At 43.8% G+C, this 18,286-nt stretch overlaps 1 protein-coding gene across 1 annotated transcript in view; it reads left to right on the top strand.

Moving 5' to 3' along the window:
- Positions 1-1,303: 1,303 nt before the first annotated feature.
- LRIG1 (leucine-rich repeats and immunoglobulin-like domains 1) overlaps positions 1,304-18,286 on the top strand; it is a gene marked incomplete at its 5' end in the record, with an annotated part of 55,863 nt that continues 38,880 nt past the window's right edge. Inside the window, 2 exons of the mRNA XM_009702823.1 lie at positions 1,304-1,375; positions 6,628-6,702. Coding sequence (XP_009701125.1) covers positions 1,304-1,375; positions 6,628-6,702 — 147 coding nt within the window. The remainder of the gene's footprint in view (positions 1,376-6,627; positions 6,703-18,286) is intronic.

The following is an 18,286-nucleotide window of genomic DNA, read 5'->3' as shown; positions in this document are numbered from 1 at the left end:
GGGTCATGTTCAGAGGTGCAGTAAGAGGGTGTAACCTCCCTGCAGAGGAGACAGGAGGGTTGAATTTTACCCAGGATAATATGCTAGAGCAGGGTGTGGAACAGGGTAAAATTAAAGTAGGTCCCCCTCACAATTTCCTTACTACTTATTGTGGTTGCTTTTCTGCTACCACCCATCAATTTGCCTCCTCCCTCTTTAGATTACACACTCACAGGAACATGCCAACACTGCATACATCATGTTAATTAGGCTATTTAATTTCCGCATCATTAGTCACTTGGTCTTAATTGATCTGTGCTCTCCCAGTAAGCCCCTAGATGCAGGTTTCACCTGTCGTGTGTAGTGTGCTGATAGTGCATATCTTGGTTTTTTTTGGGAGACTTTGCTGTCGCGCTGTATGATGCTGCAGCAGAGCATGGCAAAGCTTTTGCTTATGGTTTTCGGAGTCGGTACTTTATTTGCATTATTTTGTCGGTTTGCTGTCCCCAGCAATCCTCACAGTCCATTCTTTCCAGAAGTGCATTGAGCTCTGGCTGTATTTCCAAACAGGGATGTCCTGCGAGGCAGGTCTGCTCTCCCACCAGGCTGTTATCAGATCATACAGCGCAACCTATTTGCCATCCGTCAGTGAAGTGCTATAATATGATCTAGATCTGGGCTGTCAGGTAGCTGTAAAGCATTTGTTGGGGTTGTTGAGGGCCAAAGCATGTACTACTACGTGACTGGCTGAAAGCTGGAATTGCTGCTGGAAGAAAACCCCAAAACAACCATTTAGTGATATACTAATAATACCATCTCATTAGAAAACGTAGAATGTATTTTATGTTTACACATAGTAAGTGTACATACCTGTGTGTATATTTTGCATGTAGCACGCAGTGGTATATAAAAATACTCTGTGTGAATATAGCTATAAAATGTTTAGCAGAAGGTTTGTTGATTGTTTCAGTTCAGACTTTAATTTGTCAGGAAATATCCTATTCATCTGTGATTAGTTTTGCGGTTGTGAATAACCAATAGAAGAATAATAAATGTAATTGTGTAATATGAAGACAAATTAAAACCACACTAATGCAAAAGAGGAAAAAGCTTAGGGAGAGCTAGATAATATTTTGATCTTGGAACTGAGCTCACTCACTCATGTATTCAGCAGAAAAGTGCTGCTCTGCCATGTTTAAGTGCTCTTGTTAAAAAATAAACAACCAACCACCCTTTCTGTGCAGTCCAGAATAATTAAGATGACTGTGTTTTGCTGAGCACGGTAACTACAGTATGCTGATCCCACTGTCTTTTATTTTAACAGAAACCTGAGCTACAACAAGTTGACAGAGATTGATCCTTCTGCCTTTGAAGGGCTGTCGAACCTGCAGGAAGTGTAAGTATTCTTTGAAAGGTTTTAGTTGTATTTTGCTAGGGTGGCTTGTGGGCCAGGAGGAAATTGTATATAGTTTCATAAGACAGTACCATCCTTTAGCTAACTTGAATGAGCAGATCTGACTTGGTGTGGAGGGCTTTTTTTTTCTTCCAGATTGTACCTGTGCTGTGTTGGTTTTTTTTTTTTAAACTAATCAATTAGCAGAACACAACATCCCAATTAAAACGGCATAGCTGTTATTGGAAATCATTGGAGTTTGCCTCCCTCAGTCTTGTGCAATGCTCTGAGGGAGCAGTTCAGCTAACACATCTGAACATACACACAAAGCTCCTTGCTGAAAGGATAACCCTGAAGCAAGGCAGAACAGCCTGCATCATGATACCTGATGCCAACCTAGCCCAGATCTCCCAGGAAACAAAGGTGTAGTGTAGTGGATAACAAAGCACTTAACTGTGTCTCCTCCTCTCTCAGACATTGTGCTCCTTTTGGAAGCAGAACAAATTCTGTTTGAAGTCTGCTAGGAGAGGCTAAAACAGCAGAGCTGTCTTCTGCTTTGGTGGGGGAAGAGAAGGAGCTGGTGAAGGTCTGAGTGGTGCCAGACCCCCCTGCCTTGCTGGTAAAAGAAACCTTGTTTGGGGAATTGCAGGATTTCCTAGCTCCTGATCTGTATAAATGCTCAGCAGTCACACTTGCCGAGGAGCTGTGCTTGTCAGCTATTCGCAGTGATTCCTGGAGCTCTGATTTTGGGTTTTGAAAAACGAAAGTGATTAAAATTGCAAGCGGTGGGTTGAGGTAATGAGTTCGTGTTTGAATGCTGAATCGCTGGCATACTTGAGGTTTGGGCTCTGTTTGAAGAGCTACTGATGCCTCATGGGAAACTGAAACAACATTTCCTTTCAGAAACAATACTGTGCTCTGTGTATATTGTGCGTTTTCTCTCATCCTCTGTCTGTTTTCATTAAGTGTTGTCTCTGAGGCTCCTGTAGGGGGCAGATCCTGTTTAGGGTTTGGAGTTCTGCCTGACTGATGCCTGTAGGATTGGACCATGGGAATTAATGTAGCATCTCTCCCCTGGCCTGATTGCTCCTGGCTCCCCTGCTTACACTAGTAGTAGGGACTTGCTAGGGATCATGATTCAGTGAGCAATATGCATCAGGAGTGACTGCAGCGCTCTGAAAGCAGTTTGTGATCATCCTAGATCAGTCAGGGAGGGGAGAGAAAGTGATGCAGGTCAACAGAACACTCCCTATAGGATCTGTTTTCTCAACTTTTCTTTAAACTGCGGAAAGCCTTAAATTACTCTGTGCTTAAAGAAGAAAATTGCAGCCCTGATCCCATGAGATTTGAGAATTATCCTAACATGATTGTGGCTTAGCAATAGCTTTTATTTGTGGAAGTGCCTGAAGGCGTGTGATTTCAGGGAGTGCAGGGCTGGGAAATGGGTATGGCTTCTGATTCCTTAGGTAGGGAACTCCCTTGTGCAAAGTGTGGAGAGCAGGACAAGCCTTGCACTGAAAATCAGCTGCTAAAAAAAGATGTCAGGGTTCGGGGGAGGTAAGTAATGCAGCCCGCAAAGTAATAGTGCAGATAAGAGCTGCTTACTGTGTCAGAAAAGAAGGGTTAGGGAAAAGGCAGAAAACAGAGGAGTGATTAGGGGGGTGAGGGGGCAGTCAGAAATGGGAGACTGGAAGGGAGGCAGAAGTCTGGAGCAGAGCCTGGAAGGCAGGCTCTGGAAAGTGTGAGGGAGAAGCTCTATTAAAAACCCTATCTACCAATCTTCGTTGCTTTTGAATAACAGCTAAACCACAGACCACTGAAATAAACTGCATTTCACAAAGAGAACCACATCTGTACTGCCAGAGGTTCTCCTTTCTGAGTTTTGTGTGTGTGTGTGTTGGTTTTTTAAAGCACTTTACAAACATTCATGAAATAAGCATCATGCTGTGGCATGTCTTGAGAGCAAGTCAGTGTTTTGCCGTGCGTGCTGTGCTGGGCAAACCAAGTCACCCTCAGGGAAAGACATTGCCCCAAATAATAGATGCATTGATAAGACCTGAAACCTCCCATGATGCTTCAAACATGGTGCCTGTGGTTCCTGAGCATTACAGATGAGGCTCAAAACTCTGTGTGTGTCTCTGTCAATAATTAGTGCGATATATTTTGAAAAAGTTTTGTTTTCCTTTGATTTTGAGAAAATATCTGCAAACCAAAATATTTAAACTTCATAGCTTATCTTGGATGCTCTGTTTTGCTTTACTGAGATTGTAATAAAGTAATAGCTGTATTTACCCTACTCCCTTTCCCTGGGTTTAGGCAGTTGTTTGTATGTGTGTGTGTGGTTTTTTTTGTTTGAGAAGCTTTTTTTCCTTAAAGGTTTAAGTCTGTGTCGGATGAAATTTAGTGGTGCAAGGTGATACGAAACCCTATGATCACACATGCTCTGAAATAAGTAGCTGTGTGCTGATGGAGCCTCGGGTGGCAGGGGCTGGAGCGGGACATTGCTTTCCTTCAGGATACCTACGCTTTCTTTCATCCACTTTGGTGGCTCCTTCTAATGACACCTCCCTTGGGTCCCTCCATTCTTGTACCTTGGTTGAAAAAGTGGGATGGAAGGTGCTGCTGTCGGGCAGGCCCTGTGGTCCTTTCTGGGGTTTCCTCGGGTCATATGGATCATGGGATCCATGAAAGGGATGGTTGCATGGCTTTTGGGTTTTCCAAGCTCATTTATAACAAAGAAGTAGTAACTGTGCTAAAATTCCTCTCCAAACAACTCTCCTCTTATTTTCTAAAGTGTCTTTCACTGAAAGCTCTGGAGAGCAGTGCTATTTTTGAGCAGGCTCTATTTCAGCTTGACACCAGCCTGGCAACTGGACTGTAAATATTTTATATGGGTGGCCCCCCTCCTCCTCTGCCTTAAACCTGCTGCCTCTGGATGCTGTGTTGTCAAAGGGGAAGGTATGGGTGGCCCCCCTCCTCCTCTGCCTTAGCATCCAGAGGCAGCAGGTTTGTGTTGTCAAACGGGGGGAAGACTGGGGAGGAGAAAGGAGACTGAAAGTTTAAATTTGTTGAGCCTGGCTGTTCTGTGAGCAGGCTCTATTTCAGCTTGACACCAGCCTGGCAACTGGACTGTAAATATTTTATATGGGTGGCCCCCCTCCTCCTCTGCCTTAAACCTGCTGCCTCTGGATGCTGTGTTGTCAAAGGGGAAGGCTGGGGAGGAGAAAGGAGACTGAAAGTTTAAATTTGTTGAGCCTTTTTTTTTCTACCTTTAGAAGAAGAAGGGGAAGATGAGAGGGAAATCCCAGGCAAATACCAAGGTTAGCTGTCTCTTGTGCATCAGCAGCTGTTGCCTGTGAACCAAGAGAGAAGATGAGGTGGGAGAACCACTTCTGACTGTCTTTTGACCTGACAGGAGGCTGATATGTGAAAATCACACTTAAGTCAGAGGAGGGTTTGACCATTTTGTTAGATGCTGGTCGGTGTCAGAGCTGCTTAACCAGAGCTGACCCAGGCTACGGGGGGGTGGGCCTAATTATCTTTCTTCACTTGTGCCTTTCCAAAAGATGCGCAGTTGAATATTAACGAAAACATGCCACAAATATAAGCATTTAATGCTCTTTCCAGCTTGCTTTGTACCTTTGAAAGCTTTAGACCTTGCTATAGTATGATCAACAATGAGCTTTTAGTTGCAAAGTGGAGCTACTTGCTGAATTGCAATGCATCTGGCTTTTTTCCCCCCTTACATTTTAAGGTACGGATGTAATGTCAGAGGCAGAGCTGAGGAAAGCTTTTATCCCAACAGTGCCTGGAACTCCTCATGAAATCAAATATCTTGCCTGCTCTCAGAGGAGTCAGAAGTAGGTTCTGGGATGGATGTACTGCTGCCCTCTCCCACCTGCCAAAAATAGTTTTAAAGGAAAGAAAGGGGAGGGGGGGAACCAAAAAAAAAAAAACCGAACAAACAAAAAAAAACCAACACACCAAAAAACACCAAACAAAAACAAAACAGACAAAAAAAAAAAGAAACCCCAACAAACCCACAACATAATTTAGGATTGCCCCGATTCATCCCCATGGCTTAGCACACCTCAGCTGCGCCGTGCTCTCTTGCCTGCTATGGGATGCTCTGCTTCTCACACCTGAATTGTGGTGTTTTTCGAGGTCCTCTTGCAGAGCCCCTGCAAAAGGGGGAAGAGTTTAAAGGCAGGCAGTGGTAAGAGACCCAGCGAGGCTCTGCCTCGAGCGATGGCCGACTGGAGGTGGCAAGGGGTCCTGGGGAGCCACCATGTGCTGCCCCGCTTGGCCTGGCAGGGGCTCGGCTTTAATTGCTTCAGCATGCGGTGGCGGGGGGTGGGGGAGTGGGCAAGATGGCTAAGAAATTAGGTAATTTTCAAGCATCCAGACAAGCGACTGTTACAGTAATTAATTGACTAATTCACCATACAAACAAGGGCTCTTTAAAGCAAGGAAGAGCCGGTCACATGGCAAGGATCTGTTTTCAGTCAGAAAAACACTTCAAACATTAGGCCATTGAAGGGGACATTTTTGTACTGGTGTTTCCAGGAGCGGGGCCCATCTGCAATTGTCATTAGCCTTGGGGGCCTGCATGGTGTTCCCCAGCTGGCTGGCTGGAGCAGGTGACCTCTTTTTGGTGGCATTACTGTGTTCAGTGCCAGTTTTTTGTGTGCGTGTTGCTGACTTCATGGGGCTGCCCCTGCGGGATTTCCAGAGCTTGGCCTGGTGTGGAGAGGAGGCCATGCCACCACCATGGCACCCTGCTGGGCCTCCATGGCCTGGCTTGGCCTGGAGGGGTGAGTTGGGGCTGGTGCTTGGGGAGGGAGTTAAACGTATTGTCCTGAGGCAGTGGGGCCTGGCGGTGGGTGCGAACAGTCTCCTATCTCAGGCTCAGCTCTGATGACTGTGGAAAGTCAGGCTGATGGAGGGCTGTGGCACTTAACTTCACTGAAGAGAGTGTGTGGAAGGGGAAAAAAAGCCTTGCTTTTATAGAGAAGTTACTGTGGGACCAGTTATGGTGGCTCTCGTTTACTAAAGTGTTGGGTTGGATTGGGAGGGTAAGGTGGGACTGTCAGAGAGACCCAGACAAACCCCTTGAGATGGAGGGTTCTGCCAAAATGTCAGTGTTCCTGGAGGGTCAGGGAGGATGGATAAGCAAGTGCCATGGCTATCCCCTCTGCTCCTGCATGCTTGGTTGTAGGCTGCTTGGTTCAACTATTAATTTCTGTTTATTGCAGGCGACTGAACAATAATGACCTGACTGCCATTCCCTCCCTGGGACCCACTGCTTCCAGCGTCCGCTCCCTTCACCTGTAAGTTACTGCTGCCTCTTTTGGCTTTTGACTTTGGACTGTTTGTGGCGTGGGTTTAGCTGCTACTGACTGAGAGTTTCATGTGTGTCATACCCACTTCTGCTGACTCCTCAGCTTTCGTAATCAGGCTTGGTGGCACTCTAATTCAGAAACATATGGAATTGTGTGATTTGCACAAGGTTGTGCTCGATTAATGTTGTGCTTATGGTTAGTGGTAACTTATGTCAGTGAAATCCACAAGTTAGTTGCATATTGAGTAAAATTACTTTTTTTCCCTCATCTGCCTTTGGGTTTCAACCATTATGTCATATTTGTGCTATTAAAGGAGTATATAATTTCACCTGTTCTTTATTGTTCTTCCCCCCGCCTCCCCAGCCCTGTTCTGATCATTTCTTCTTGTCTCTTAAAGCCAGAGACTACTCACATCTTAATCTTGCAGGGAACTCATTCCAGATCCAGATCTGTTTTTATGATCTCTTTCAACTTCTTTTTTCTTTCCTTCCCCCTTTCCCTCCGATAGAGATTAGTGATTGTAAGGCTAGATCTGCAGAAGCTTTGAAGTTCCTAACTTTGGAGGTTTAGGTGCCTGCAGAAGTGTTAGACACCTGAGAGCCCTTGTGTATCTGCCACCGAGGATCTCGGGTTGAGGAGGCTGCTGAAAGGAATAGATATAATAGTATCAAACTACTTAGTACCTTAAGAGTGTGGATTTCTAAAATTATTTTTGCATGTGTCTGCTTGTAATGTACACCGAGAAGGAATTTTGCTGAGGTGTGCATGATACCTCCCAAGTTCCTGGGAAGGGAAGTGGTTATAGCTAATAAGGACTCCAGCAAAGCTCTTGAGCAGTTCAAGCAATGGCTTCCAGTGTGTATGGCCTTGCAGCATACACCTGCATGCAGGTGTCCATATTTGCCGTGGATTTCCTTCTCCTTGTAGTGGAAAATGCCAGTGTCCATACTACCAGGTGATTGACCTCTCATGCTCGAGAGGCTGTGACTTACTCTGAGACAACCTTGATCTGTTGACTAAAAGTACATTCCTATTATTTAAATCAAGGACAGAATTGAGTGAAAGAACTGGCACTGTTCCTGCTTTGCCATTAGGCAGTGTTAATATATGCAAAGCAGAACAACTTCCTTGCTGTCTTAATTCAGTTGAAGAATCTTAGAATCTTGAAGAATTGGTGTCCCTATCTCACTCTTGGCGTGAAGTGAGTTTAGCTTTTGTTTGAGATATACGGTGCCTTTGATCTGGTTCTTGGGTATACAGTGTTGCTGCAGAGCTTACGAAGAGCCAAAGTGCTCCTCTGCTATCATTAGTGCTGGATCTAGCAAGTGTCTCTGTTAAATGCATAAGTAACCACTTCACCTCCTGGGTGGAGGGGTGGCTTGTGTGTCTCAGCAGTTACCAGACCTGTCAAATGTGTCACATGCAGTTGGTGTGAAATGGTCTTGTTTGATTTCTGCCTCCTGCCGTAGCCTCTCCCTGCTTACATGACCACATGTGAAGTCTGGATGCGTGATCTGGGGGCTGCTGGCTGCAGAGCAGGGTGGTAACTCCCTCCGAGCAGGGTCCCTTGTTTAAGGCATGATCCCCTGACATGAGAGGCCATCTGCCTGCCACTTGAACTGAGCTTACCAGGCTGCCGCATAACCCAGTGTGTTATGCATTGGTATTCAAAAAAACTCCAGAAATCTGATTTATGGGTGGAAAGCTTGCATACATTTTACCATCCAGGATATAGTTTTAGGCCCCCCAAATCGGCTTTTCTTTCTCACGAAGTCTATAAATGATCCCAGTTTCACAAGCCCCTGTTGTTATTTTTGCTATTAATTTAGCTGTTGGCAAAAGACCAAATTGCTAGAGCTTTGGGGTTTTTTAATTCTTGAAATGTAATAAGCAGTTTGGAAAGGAGGAATAATGACTGGTGGAAGGCAGTAGATTTACAGCTCCTCTGAAATTTCAGAGTGGTGCAGAAGGAAGGGGAAGGTACAAAGCCAAATGATAAAAGGACGGTATTCTAAACAGACCTGCTTAGTATCACTTTCCAGAAATCTGTATTGCTTTCCTCAGCTGCTACACATAAATAACTCTGATAGTGGGATTTGTAATGCTGCTGTCATACCTCTGCAAGAAGGATCTCTTTGTTTAGCTTGTTTCAGAGAATGCCACTCTTTTCCTCCTTGCATTTCCTTTTAATTTTTATCAGAGGTAAAAATAATGTGAAAGCTGTTTTAAAGTACCTGCATTAATCGATATTGCTGACTAACTCACATTGGAATGATTTGCAGAGGAAGTGAAGCTTTCTCCATCCTTGGGAGTCTTTAAATCAATTGGATGGCTTCCTAAAAATGGTCCTTTAGTTCAACTCTAGGTTAATGGGCTTGATACGCAAATTGTTCGGTAAAGTTCTTTAGCCTTGTGTGATGTAAGGAATTGGATTATACGGTCATACGGGTTTCTTCTGGCCTTCAAATCTGTGAAGTAATAATTGGGGAGACTGCCAAACCAAACCAAACTAAGGGTGAGTACTCATAATGAAGACTGTGTACTGAGAAACTGATTTATGTTTAAGTATATAGTGTTACAGTGTATTCTTACTGCTAAAGAAAAATAAATACATTTCCTTTTTTTTTTTTAGTGTTTAGAAATGTGAAGTGTGTTTACCTCACAAACCTCTGAAGTAGGTTTTGTATACTGCATGTGGTTAAGTATTTCCAAAGGGCTGTGAATGTATTATAAAAGCAAGGGTTGTATATTTGTCACTCAAAACAGCCATTTTGAACGAGTTACTTCATCTCCTACTCTTCCTAAACTGGGGAAGAGACTTTTTCTCCTTTTGGTGCTGGGAAAAGGAAGTCTGCCATGCTACCAAACTCAAATTTTCCATGTGTGGGTTTTTTTTAAGGAGCTTGATCGCTTTGCATTCCTTGTTTTTGGGTTTCTCCTACCTGTCTCTGTTACCCAAAACTTGCTTGACTCCGTGTGTGTGGGCCATGGGCCAGTTATATATATGTATATATATAAAAGCATGTGGGAATCTGTTGGAGAGAGAATTCTCAAGGCTTTCTGCAGATCTTTGGATGTTTCAGGCTGCAGATGGATGCAGACATAACGTGTATCAAAGATGTTATACCCTAATATACTGCCATGAAGTTTAGTTCAGTTTAATTATTCCTTGAAGAGTCAGTCTGTTTGCCTTGCACGTTGAAAATACTGCCAAAGTCATTCATCTCAACAAGAGAAGACATAAGGGACTTGATAAGGCTTTTAATAGAACAGAAGGGAAAAATAATCTTATGTACGGGTTACCAAATAAAGACAGACATTAAATGCAAACATCTGTTAGTGCAAACAAAAGCCAGGAAATTCAACTGGGAGGGGGAGAGACTGAGTCTGGATTCATTCCGAAATTACATCGAAGTAACTGAGAGGAGAATCTTGCCTGAAATTCCCACAGCATTTGTAATTTAGCTACAGTTCCTAGACTTGGACGTTTGGGAGTTGATGGCAGGATGTTTTCACTGACATACTCTTGGCTGAGAATTTCCCTTCCCAATATTCTGCCGTAACTCCAGTGTGTTAACTCTGTAGGCTCTCAAGAAGACTCTGTTACCTGATCTGGTGAGAAAGGGGAGAATGGGAAAAAATATTTATTTGCAGCAAAACTGAGTCTGTTTATATCCAGCTTTCTCACTAACTTGTGTGGAGAGTCTCTTAGCCTTGCTAGCATGCCAGGTAAGAGGAGGACCTGAGCTGCCACCGGCTGTGCGTTGGTCTGTTACTGTGGGTTTCCCCACAAACCCTGCTGCAGGCACAAGCTCAGCCCTTACTCTGGGGTCTGTCTACCACTGCTTCATCTACCTACATGTGGGTAAATGTATCCTGGAGGGCCCTTGGGATGTCCACACAGGATGATGGAGGTGGATCCTTGTCCTCTACCCTGGCTCCAAAGTGGCCAGCCTGATTCAGTCAGCATCCACTGATGCAGGCGTGCCAGCACAGGCTGTTACACAGCTGTAGAGCTCAGTGGAGAGCCTGGTAACCAGACATCAGAAGCAAGCGTGGTAAACAGAACACACTCTGTGCCACATCCTTAGCTGGGCAGGAATTAAGGAAGTTAACAGATTAAACACTTAAAAATAACTTTCATTTCTTTTGCTGCAAGTCTTTTTAAGCCCCCAGCCATTTAGGAACAAAGGGGACGGTGACCCACGGCAGTCAGTTGTATGTTAGCAGCAGTCAAAGCTGTTTGAGATGCTTTGGCCCCACGATCTTGCTCTGAATAAGCACAGATAACAAGGAAGTCAGAATAGGGATTTTTGGAGCAAAAGAGTGTGAAATAGGATTAGCTGATTCACAGAGGATGCAGTGACACCCTGCAGCATATTTACTGAGAAAGCAAAATCAATAGGACTACTCTGCTGCCAAACTGAGCATAAAAGTCTCTTGAAGAAAATCAATCTTCTTTACAGGCTCATTAATGTAAAGATCAATTCACATTAAACTGTAATTAAACAGAGAGGGCTAATAGGAGAAGGGTAAGTGATCTACTGTGCCACAGGCAAAATATATCATGTAAAATTTGAAAACTAAATACATGGAGAATTGGAAACTGGGAGCGGCAAGGAACATGCTAGGTCTGCTTGAAAGGACTAGTGAGCTCAGATGCTGCTTAGGGCAGCATAGTCCTCATGAAAGGGACGGTACTCTGTGGTATTCCATCTGGATGTTGGGGGTAAGACAGGTCAAAGACTGTAGCCGGTAATTTCTGCATCGGGAGTAATGTTTCCATTTGAATTGTATGGTTTGTTGGAGGGCTTTTCCTCTAAGTGTTGGGGATTTCATTATAAATCTGGTTAAATTAGTAACGTTGGTAGTAATGTGACCCTTGTTTCTTGTCTAACTTTGGCTTTAATTTTCATTGTATCTCATTAGACCAGTCAACTCTAATCCAGTACAAAGGTTTTGGAGATCCCCAATGTTGCAGAATTGGGATTATAATATTGATCCTCGTCCTGGAGCTGTTGCCTCCAGCTTTCCTAGTGAAGGCTTGGGAAAGCAACTGTTATTTTAGTGCTGTTAGCACACCTTCACTAGTGGTGTCAAATTGGATTTGCAGAGCCTCCTTCTGAAGACCCATGTGGTCCATTCGATTCTTGGAGCTGCTGGTTTGCTTTCACCCGAGACAAATAGGTCTTGCTACGTTAGCTGAAACAATACTAGCAGTCACTGTACTCTGCTGATTCCAGTGTGATCTAGCAAGTATGCCTTCATTTCCACAAGCTTTTCACAAGAGCTGAGGTGGTGATGTTGAGATGCGTGACTCCAGTTCGTCTTTGCTTTTCAAGTTAAGATGGTGAAGACTCAACTGAGTGTCAGAAGTGCAGCTTCAGTTCCTGCATGTGGCAGCCTCTCTGGGTGACCCCTCTTAGAGGAAAGAGCTCAAAACTGCTGCATCTGTGCTGTTTATAGAGCACAGGTCAAGCCTGAGCTGTTCTCTACATGAGGTGTGAGCTCACTTCGTGTTCCTGACTAGGCCAGAGTATAAACCTCTGTGTAGGCGGTGTTGATAGTTGAGAAGTTTGGGCTTAAATGAAGAATTGAGGTTTGAGCTAACATGATAGTATAGATGTAGCCTTGGAGGCCATTTGTGGCCTGGGATCCTGCTGTGCTAATTGCTGTACAAACAAAACAACTGCCTTGACCCCCAAGAGACTTAGTCTGCAAGTCATCTTTGCTGGAGTTAAAAAAGGATGATCTAACAATTAGAAATAAGGAGAATATTCTGTTAATTCTATCTGGGTCACAGCAAGAGGTTTTGTACTCATAAGCACAAAATCCAGATGACTCAGATGCAGCTGTGTGCGGGGTCCGGTTGAAGTCAGCAGGCACTGCTTGTGTGCAGGACGTGTCTTGGAGGTGCTCAGAAAACCATGCTGCCTGCCATGCTGCATAATTACTTGCACAAAGAAAACTTTCTCTGGTAAGTAAGACAAAGTGATATATACAGGCGTAGATCCGCCACTGGGAGCAGATTCACCTCCAGCCCCTGCTTGCATCAGTTCACATGGTGTAATGTCTACATGGACCAATCCTCCAATGTTTACTCAGGCAATTCCCTTCAGAGGCTGGAGAGAGAGTTGCTTTCCGAGGATTTGGTCCATGCTACAGGCTACACTACTCAGCTTCTATTTTTGAATGTGAATATATTGATGTGGAAAGGTGAATAGAGAGAATGCTGGCAGTTGAGCTGTTCAGTATGCAAGCGATGTACAGGCATAAGATATTCCGAAACCCACCTCTCCTGTTTGTTTTGCTTAGAGTTCATAGTAAGGCTCTGGTGCATAAAGCCTGCTAGTTTTTGAGGCCAAAGACTGCAAGAGCCTTTCCCAGTGGAGGAAATTCTCATTAATCATGTGCTCGCAAGCACCAGAAGAGATGCTGTTTTGACTTCTCTTTTGGGCTGTTGGAACTGTTCTAATCATTTGCATGTCCTCTTCAAGCTTTCAGATATAAAGTGAGAGCATGGAAATGGCAAAGGATCTGAGGCTGTTCCAGGGAAATGAGTAATCTTTTCTTCTAGAAAAGCAACAGCAGTAAAGCACATAGTCCTCAGACTCAACAAAAGAGCATCAGAAAGCAGTCTGGGCACATATAGAGCAGTATAAAAATTGACCAGAGGAAAAAGATAGTGAAAGTTGATGGCAGCTCATGGAATACCAGTTACCCCTTGAGGCTACTTTATTATGTATTTACTAGTGAGGATAACTATTTTGTGCATCTGTGACAGCTTCTTCTGTGAGTAGAGAATTGATTTGAGCTGGGCTAGGTCTGCTTTGACATCCGTGTGCTGCTTAGCAGGCTGTGCTAGGTTAGTATTTGTTCTGGAGGAAGGAGAGGATTCAAGTGGTTTTGTGGGATGGAGCCACAAGATTAGGAGTTGGAATACTGGAACAGTATCTTTTGTGTGTGTCGCATACTTGTTTACACCCCAAGACCAACTAAATTCCTGTTTGGGTAGACCTGCTTCCTCTGAGCTGAAGAGCAAGGTATTGCACCAGGGCAGATGTAACGTGTGAATGTAAAGCATCTTCTGGTGCGTTGTCCGAGGGCAGGTGCATGTCATGTACAATGCACAAGATTGTTTCCGAGTTCTGTCCCTCTGCAGATCAAGCCTAGATTAGTTGTTAGGGTCATTTGCAACCATGATCTTTTGTTAAGGTCAATATGAAAAATAGCCTCATATTTGAGCCTTAGAATAGCCTGAACTTGCTACTATTAATATCTATGGTAGATTGACAGTCTCACTTAATGGCATATGGCAAATAAAGCACATGTCTACAAAAGCAATTCCTTTGTTAGTCTTCACAGGCTGAGCAGATTTCAAACATAAATAACTTGCTGAGTTGGAAGTTTTTTTTAGCATATTGGAGTTTCCTGCCTAAAAACTGCTAGTAATGGCAATTTAGTTTGCTCAGGGGTGAGTAAAAGCAGAGTTGCAGCTGCAATAAAAGCAAGTTAAATTATTTCTGGGTAGAATTCTCTACCCATTTTTCTCTCAGAAAGCTTGACTGATTGAGTTTTGTAACAAAATTGCACAAATCAGAATATTACCAGTATGTGTTACTGTTTGTGTTTTGTTCCCTGCTGATATCGCCCAGTTAGTCCTCATTATCAGTCATCAGTTTATCTTGGTTGTTAGACCAGTGGTGCTTGCTTAAAGCATCAAATAGATGCCTAGCAAGGAGTAAGAACAGGGGTGGGGGTAGAATTGTGGGTTTTATATTTTTTTTTAAAGTGTGGTGCCATAAAGCATTTTCAAAATCTCTCTATTTTGTTTACTTTCAAGCAGCCTGGAAGGCTTGAGAACAGGCAGTGTCTTTTAGTTCCTCTGCATATAACAAGGCTAAAAGTGTTTCAGCAGAGGTGTTAAAAAATGAATCCTGCTCATGTGGTTCAAAGCTCAGTGGGTAAAACATCAGTTTTGCCATTTACCTTCTGCTCTGTGTGATGCTTAGCACTTCCATCATTGCTTCCACTGGCACCACTAGGAATAGTGTGTAATTCAGGGTAAAGAAACACTGGTGTAAACAGTGTTCACTAAAATGTGATCCTACCATGCCTAGGTTGGAAAAGACTAGCAAAAAAAAAAAAACTCTATAAAGCTCCTTTTTAACTGAATAAAAACTGGCTATGCGCTGAATTTTTTGTTATTTTTAACCCATATTAAATTCACCGATTAATTGCAGAGATGAACAATAGAGATCACGTCAAAAGTTACGATCTTACCCCCAAGCAGGGCTCTTTTTGCAAGTGTTATGTGGGGTGGAAAAATCTGATTGCTGGTTAAGGTAGATGAAAAAGTCACCAGTCATACCTTTAGATGAAGTGATCACTTAAGAGGCCACCCTCCCTTCCAAGTGTGTGCATAACTCTTGCTTGTTAACAGGAATTCCACCTGAACATTGATTGGGAGTAAGTGGTTGGGTGAGTACATACATGTTCTGCCTGTCAAACCATTTAATGTTCAGTTGCATGTCAGGGAAAATAGCAAAGGCAGCTGGAAAATGAAACAGGGGTGCAGGGGCGTACGAGTGAAAAGACAACTCTGTTAGTGGTCAGATCTGAGCAGAGAAAAATAAGTTGAGAAGAGGACAAGAATTAAGAGTTGATAGCAAAAGAAAGCATCTATAAATGGCTCACTGCTTTTAGACTTAAAATATCTTCTCATGTCCAGTCTATATACTGCAGATCACATGCTGTGTGGAAGCAGTTGCTGAACAGAGGGACGATTAGCGTAAACCACCAGGGAAGGGGATTAGATTTTCTGTAATTTTTCGGGTGCCCTGGAAAAGGAAGACCTTTTGGTGGTATTATTGAAGACATTACCTCTCCTGCCACCCCCCGCCAGTGATGTTCTTGAGACAGCTGTTATCTTTTTCAAAGTAAGAGAAACTGAAGAAGTAAATGGTCTTCTTAAAGAAGCTTGAAGAACTTACTGGCTAAGTGGTGGTAAATGCTTACCGCTGATTTTACAAGATACACTCTAGGGCAGCGTGAATAGATAGTGTTTTACATCAGCCTGGCTTAGCACAATACCAGTTGTAATTCAGAGCTCAAATTTTCTATTCCTTGGTTCTTTTGACAGCTTGTTCTGCAGTTTTCTGGAGCCATCCTTCCTAGTTAACATGCTTTATTTATTAATAACAGGGTGCCTAGACTTGCAAAGAAAATAGCTCTTCTTAACTAACTTGACCATTGCTTTTTTACATAGGAGCTATTCCTTCTTACAGGCTGAACAGTCTCAGCAGAGCACAGTGAAGTCTGCTCAGAGGCTGTCCCTGTTCTGGTGACCTTGCTGACAAGACAGATAAGCCCTTTCAACAGAGCACAAGTGTGTGTCATGTTGGAACAGACTAACCAGCCAGCCTATCTACATCTCTGAAGTGTTAACAGGAGTTTGACTGGACAGTCAAAAACGTATTTCTCCAACTGCTGCCTCCTTCAAGGGGCAAGTCTTTTAGCAACTTCTGCTACAAGTTCCATGAGACTTAGAGTTTGATGGTCTGGAGAGTAGACATATTCAAGTGTGTTGTCCTTTATTTACCTGCCTTAGCATCAGGGTCACAGAGCTCTTGGGCAGTTAAATCCACCTGTTTTCACTGTGCTCCTGTCAAAGGTGGGAAAAGCCCCTGTGTCACATCATGGCTTTCAGCACAAACTGCACGCTATCAAGAAGTCTGCTTGCAGTTATGGTTTGGATTAATGTCACAGCATCACAGGCAGAGTCATTACATTTGGTTTGCACTTAAATTGCATCTCTGCTTGTGTATTTTCCCCTCCTCGCTCCTGTGGAGAGACAAAAGCAAAACAAAGCCACCCACAAAACACATGCACTCACAAGGCTGTGGTGGATCTTCTTCACTTTGATCATTTATTACACAAAGAGAAACTAAAATCAGCATCAGGCTTTAAGGATAAAAGTGCCTACATGCCCTGTGATCCTGGATCCTATTGGCTTTCAAATGAAAATGCTACCCTTGTTGATTAGAAGCACAAAACTTGCCTGCGATGAAAATGAAAAGAGGCTGCTGTCTCCACTTGGGAGTGGAGCGGGATAGCTGCCCTAGCCTCTGCTCTAGCCTAGTTAAATTGACATCTGGGCTGGATCTGATTCTTAGAGTCTATTCTTCCTCATCACAAACCTGACTCATCTTTGAGGCCAGTGATAAGGATTGGGGGGGTGGGGGGCAGCTGGGCAGCAGCTCTGACATGGAGTAGCTCCTTGTGCTGGGGGCTGTGCAAGTGTGTGGCTGTGGAAAGCAGGAACTCATCAGAGCAGCAAACCAGTGAGAATGAAGCTGAGCTCTTTCTTGGCTTCAAGGACTGGCTTATGCATTTAATTTGTGATAGAAAATTGAGTTTGACTGGCCTGTATCAGCAGCAGAAGAAAGCCCTTAAGGTAAAAGTGCAAGAGGAAAAGCCAGTGGCAGAGTAAGAGAGCAGCAGACTGAAGACATAAGATACAGAACATAGAAACACTGACTTGACTGTCATCTGCCAGCAACTGAATGACCCCTTTCAAATACTGATGCAACCCTTCCTTCAGAGAGGCTCTGCTGAGCCCCACGACCCCATTCAGACAGCTGGTGCAGAGCCATGTGGTTTCCTGCGTTCTTGTATGAAAACTGCCATTTACCTTATATGACTCCCTTCCTTCTATTCCCACAGGACAATTCTCGTCCTTCTTAGTAGAGTTCAGTGCTCAGCAGGGCCAGACCTCTCCTCTGCTTTGCAGCCTTTCTCAGTGCTTGCTCCAGACTGAGGTCAGGGAATGTGAGAAGATGGAGAGTGACGAGAGCAGTGCTTTGGACTGAGAACTGGAGGAGAAGGGAGTGGAAGACTAGCACAGCTATGAGTGTTCACAGACTGGCTGTTTCAAAACCAGTGTTGATTTTCAGCGACTTAGAGATCCTCTCCCTCTCTTGTGCCAGAGAACTGGCCAAACTGCATTGCAAGTTGGGCAGATCCCTGCTGAAGATCCCTGGCCCCAACCCTAGCAGGTGCATCATCCCATTAAGGGATGCACACAATGACTCTGAAGATAATAACTGAGATGTTTTGAGGTAGAGCTGCACACAGGGAGATGAGGTTGTGCTCTGGCATTGACTTCCTAAAAGTTCAGGAAAGCTTCTTATGGAGAAACTGTGACAGATGATGAAAGATGCTTTGCACAGCCTTTTTAATGGATCTGTGCCCTTTGTGAATACATTGCTTAAAAAGTCTCTGTGGAGTACAGTCTTCATGAAACATCCAGTGTAACCAGAAGAGAGCAGAAACTCTGGTCCTCTTGGAACTGCCTTGTTGCTGATGGGGGGGACTGTGCCTATAACAGACTGGTTTGTCTTCAGGAATCTTAATTTACTTTGATGTCCTAACAAGTTGTGTAATCTGCTGAGGAGATAAGACGGACTCTGTTTTAGATAACTAGCTTTTAATCTTGCCTGTCCCACACATTTTGCTCTGTTAATGGAATTAAATGCTGAAGGCTTAGGAAGTTGTGTATTGCAAAAAATAT

Source organism: Cariama cristata, unplaced genomic scaffold (assembly GCF_000690535.1).
Source record: "Cariama cristata isolate BGI_N322 unplaced genomic scaffold, ASM69053v1 scaffold4396, whole genome shotgun sequence".
Taxonomy (NCBI): Eukaryota; Metazoa; Chordata; class Aves; order Cariamiformes; family Cariamidae; genus Cariama; species Cariama cristata.
Note: the sequence above shows the minus strand (reverse complement) of the source record. Positions and strands in the feature narration are given on the sequence as shown.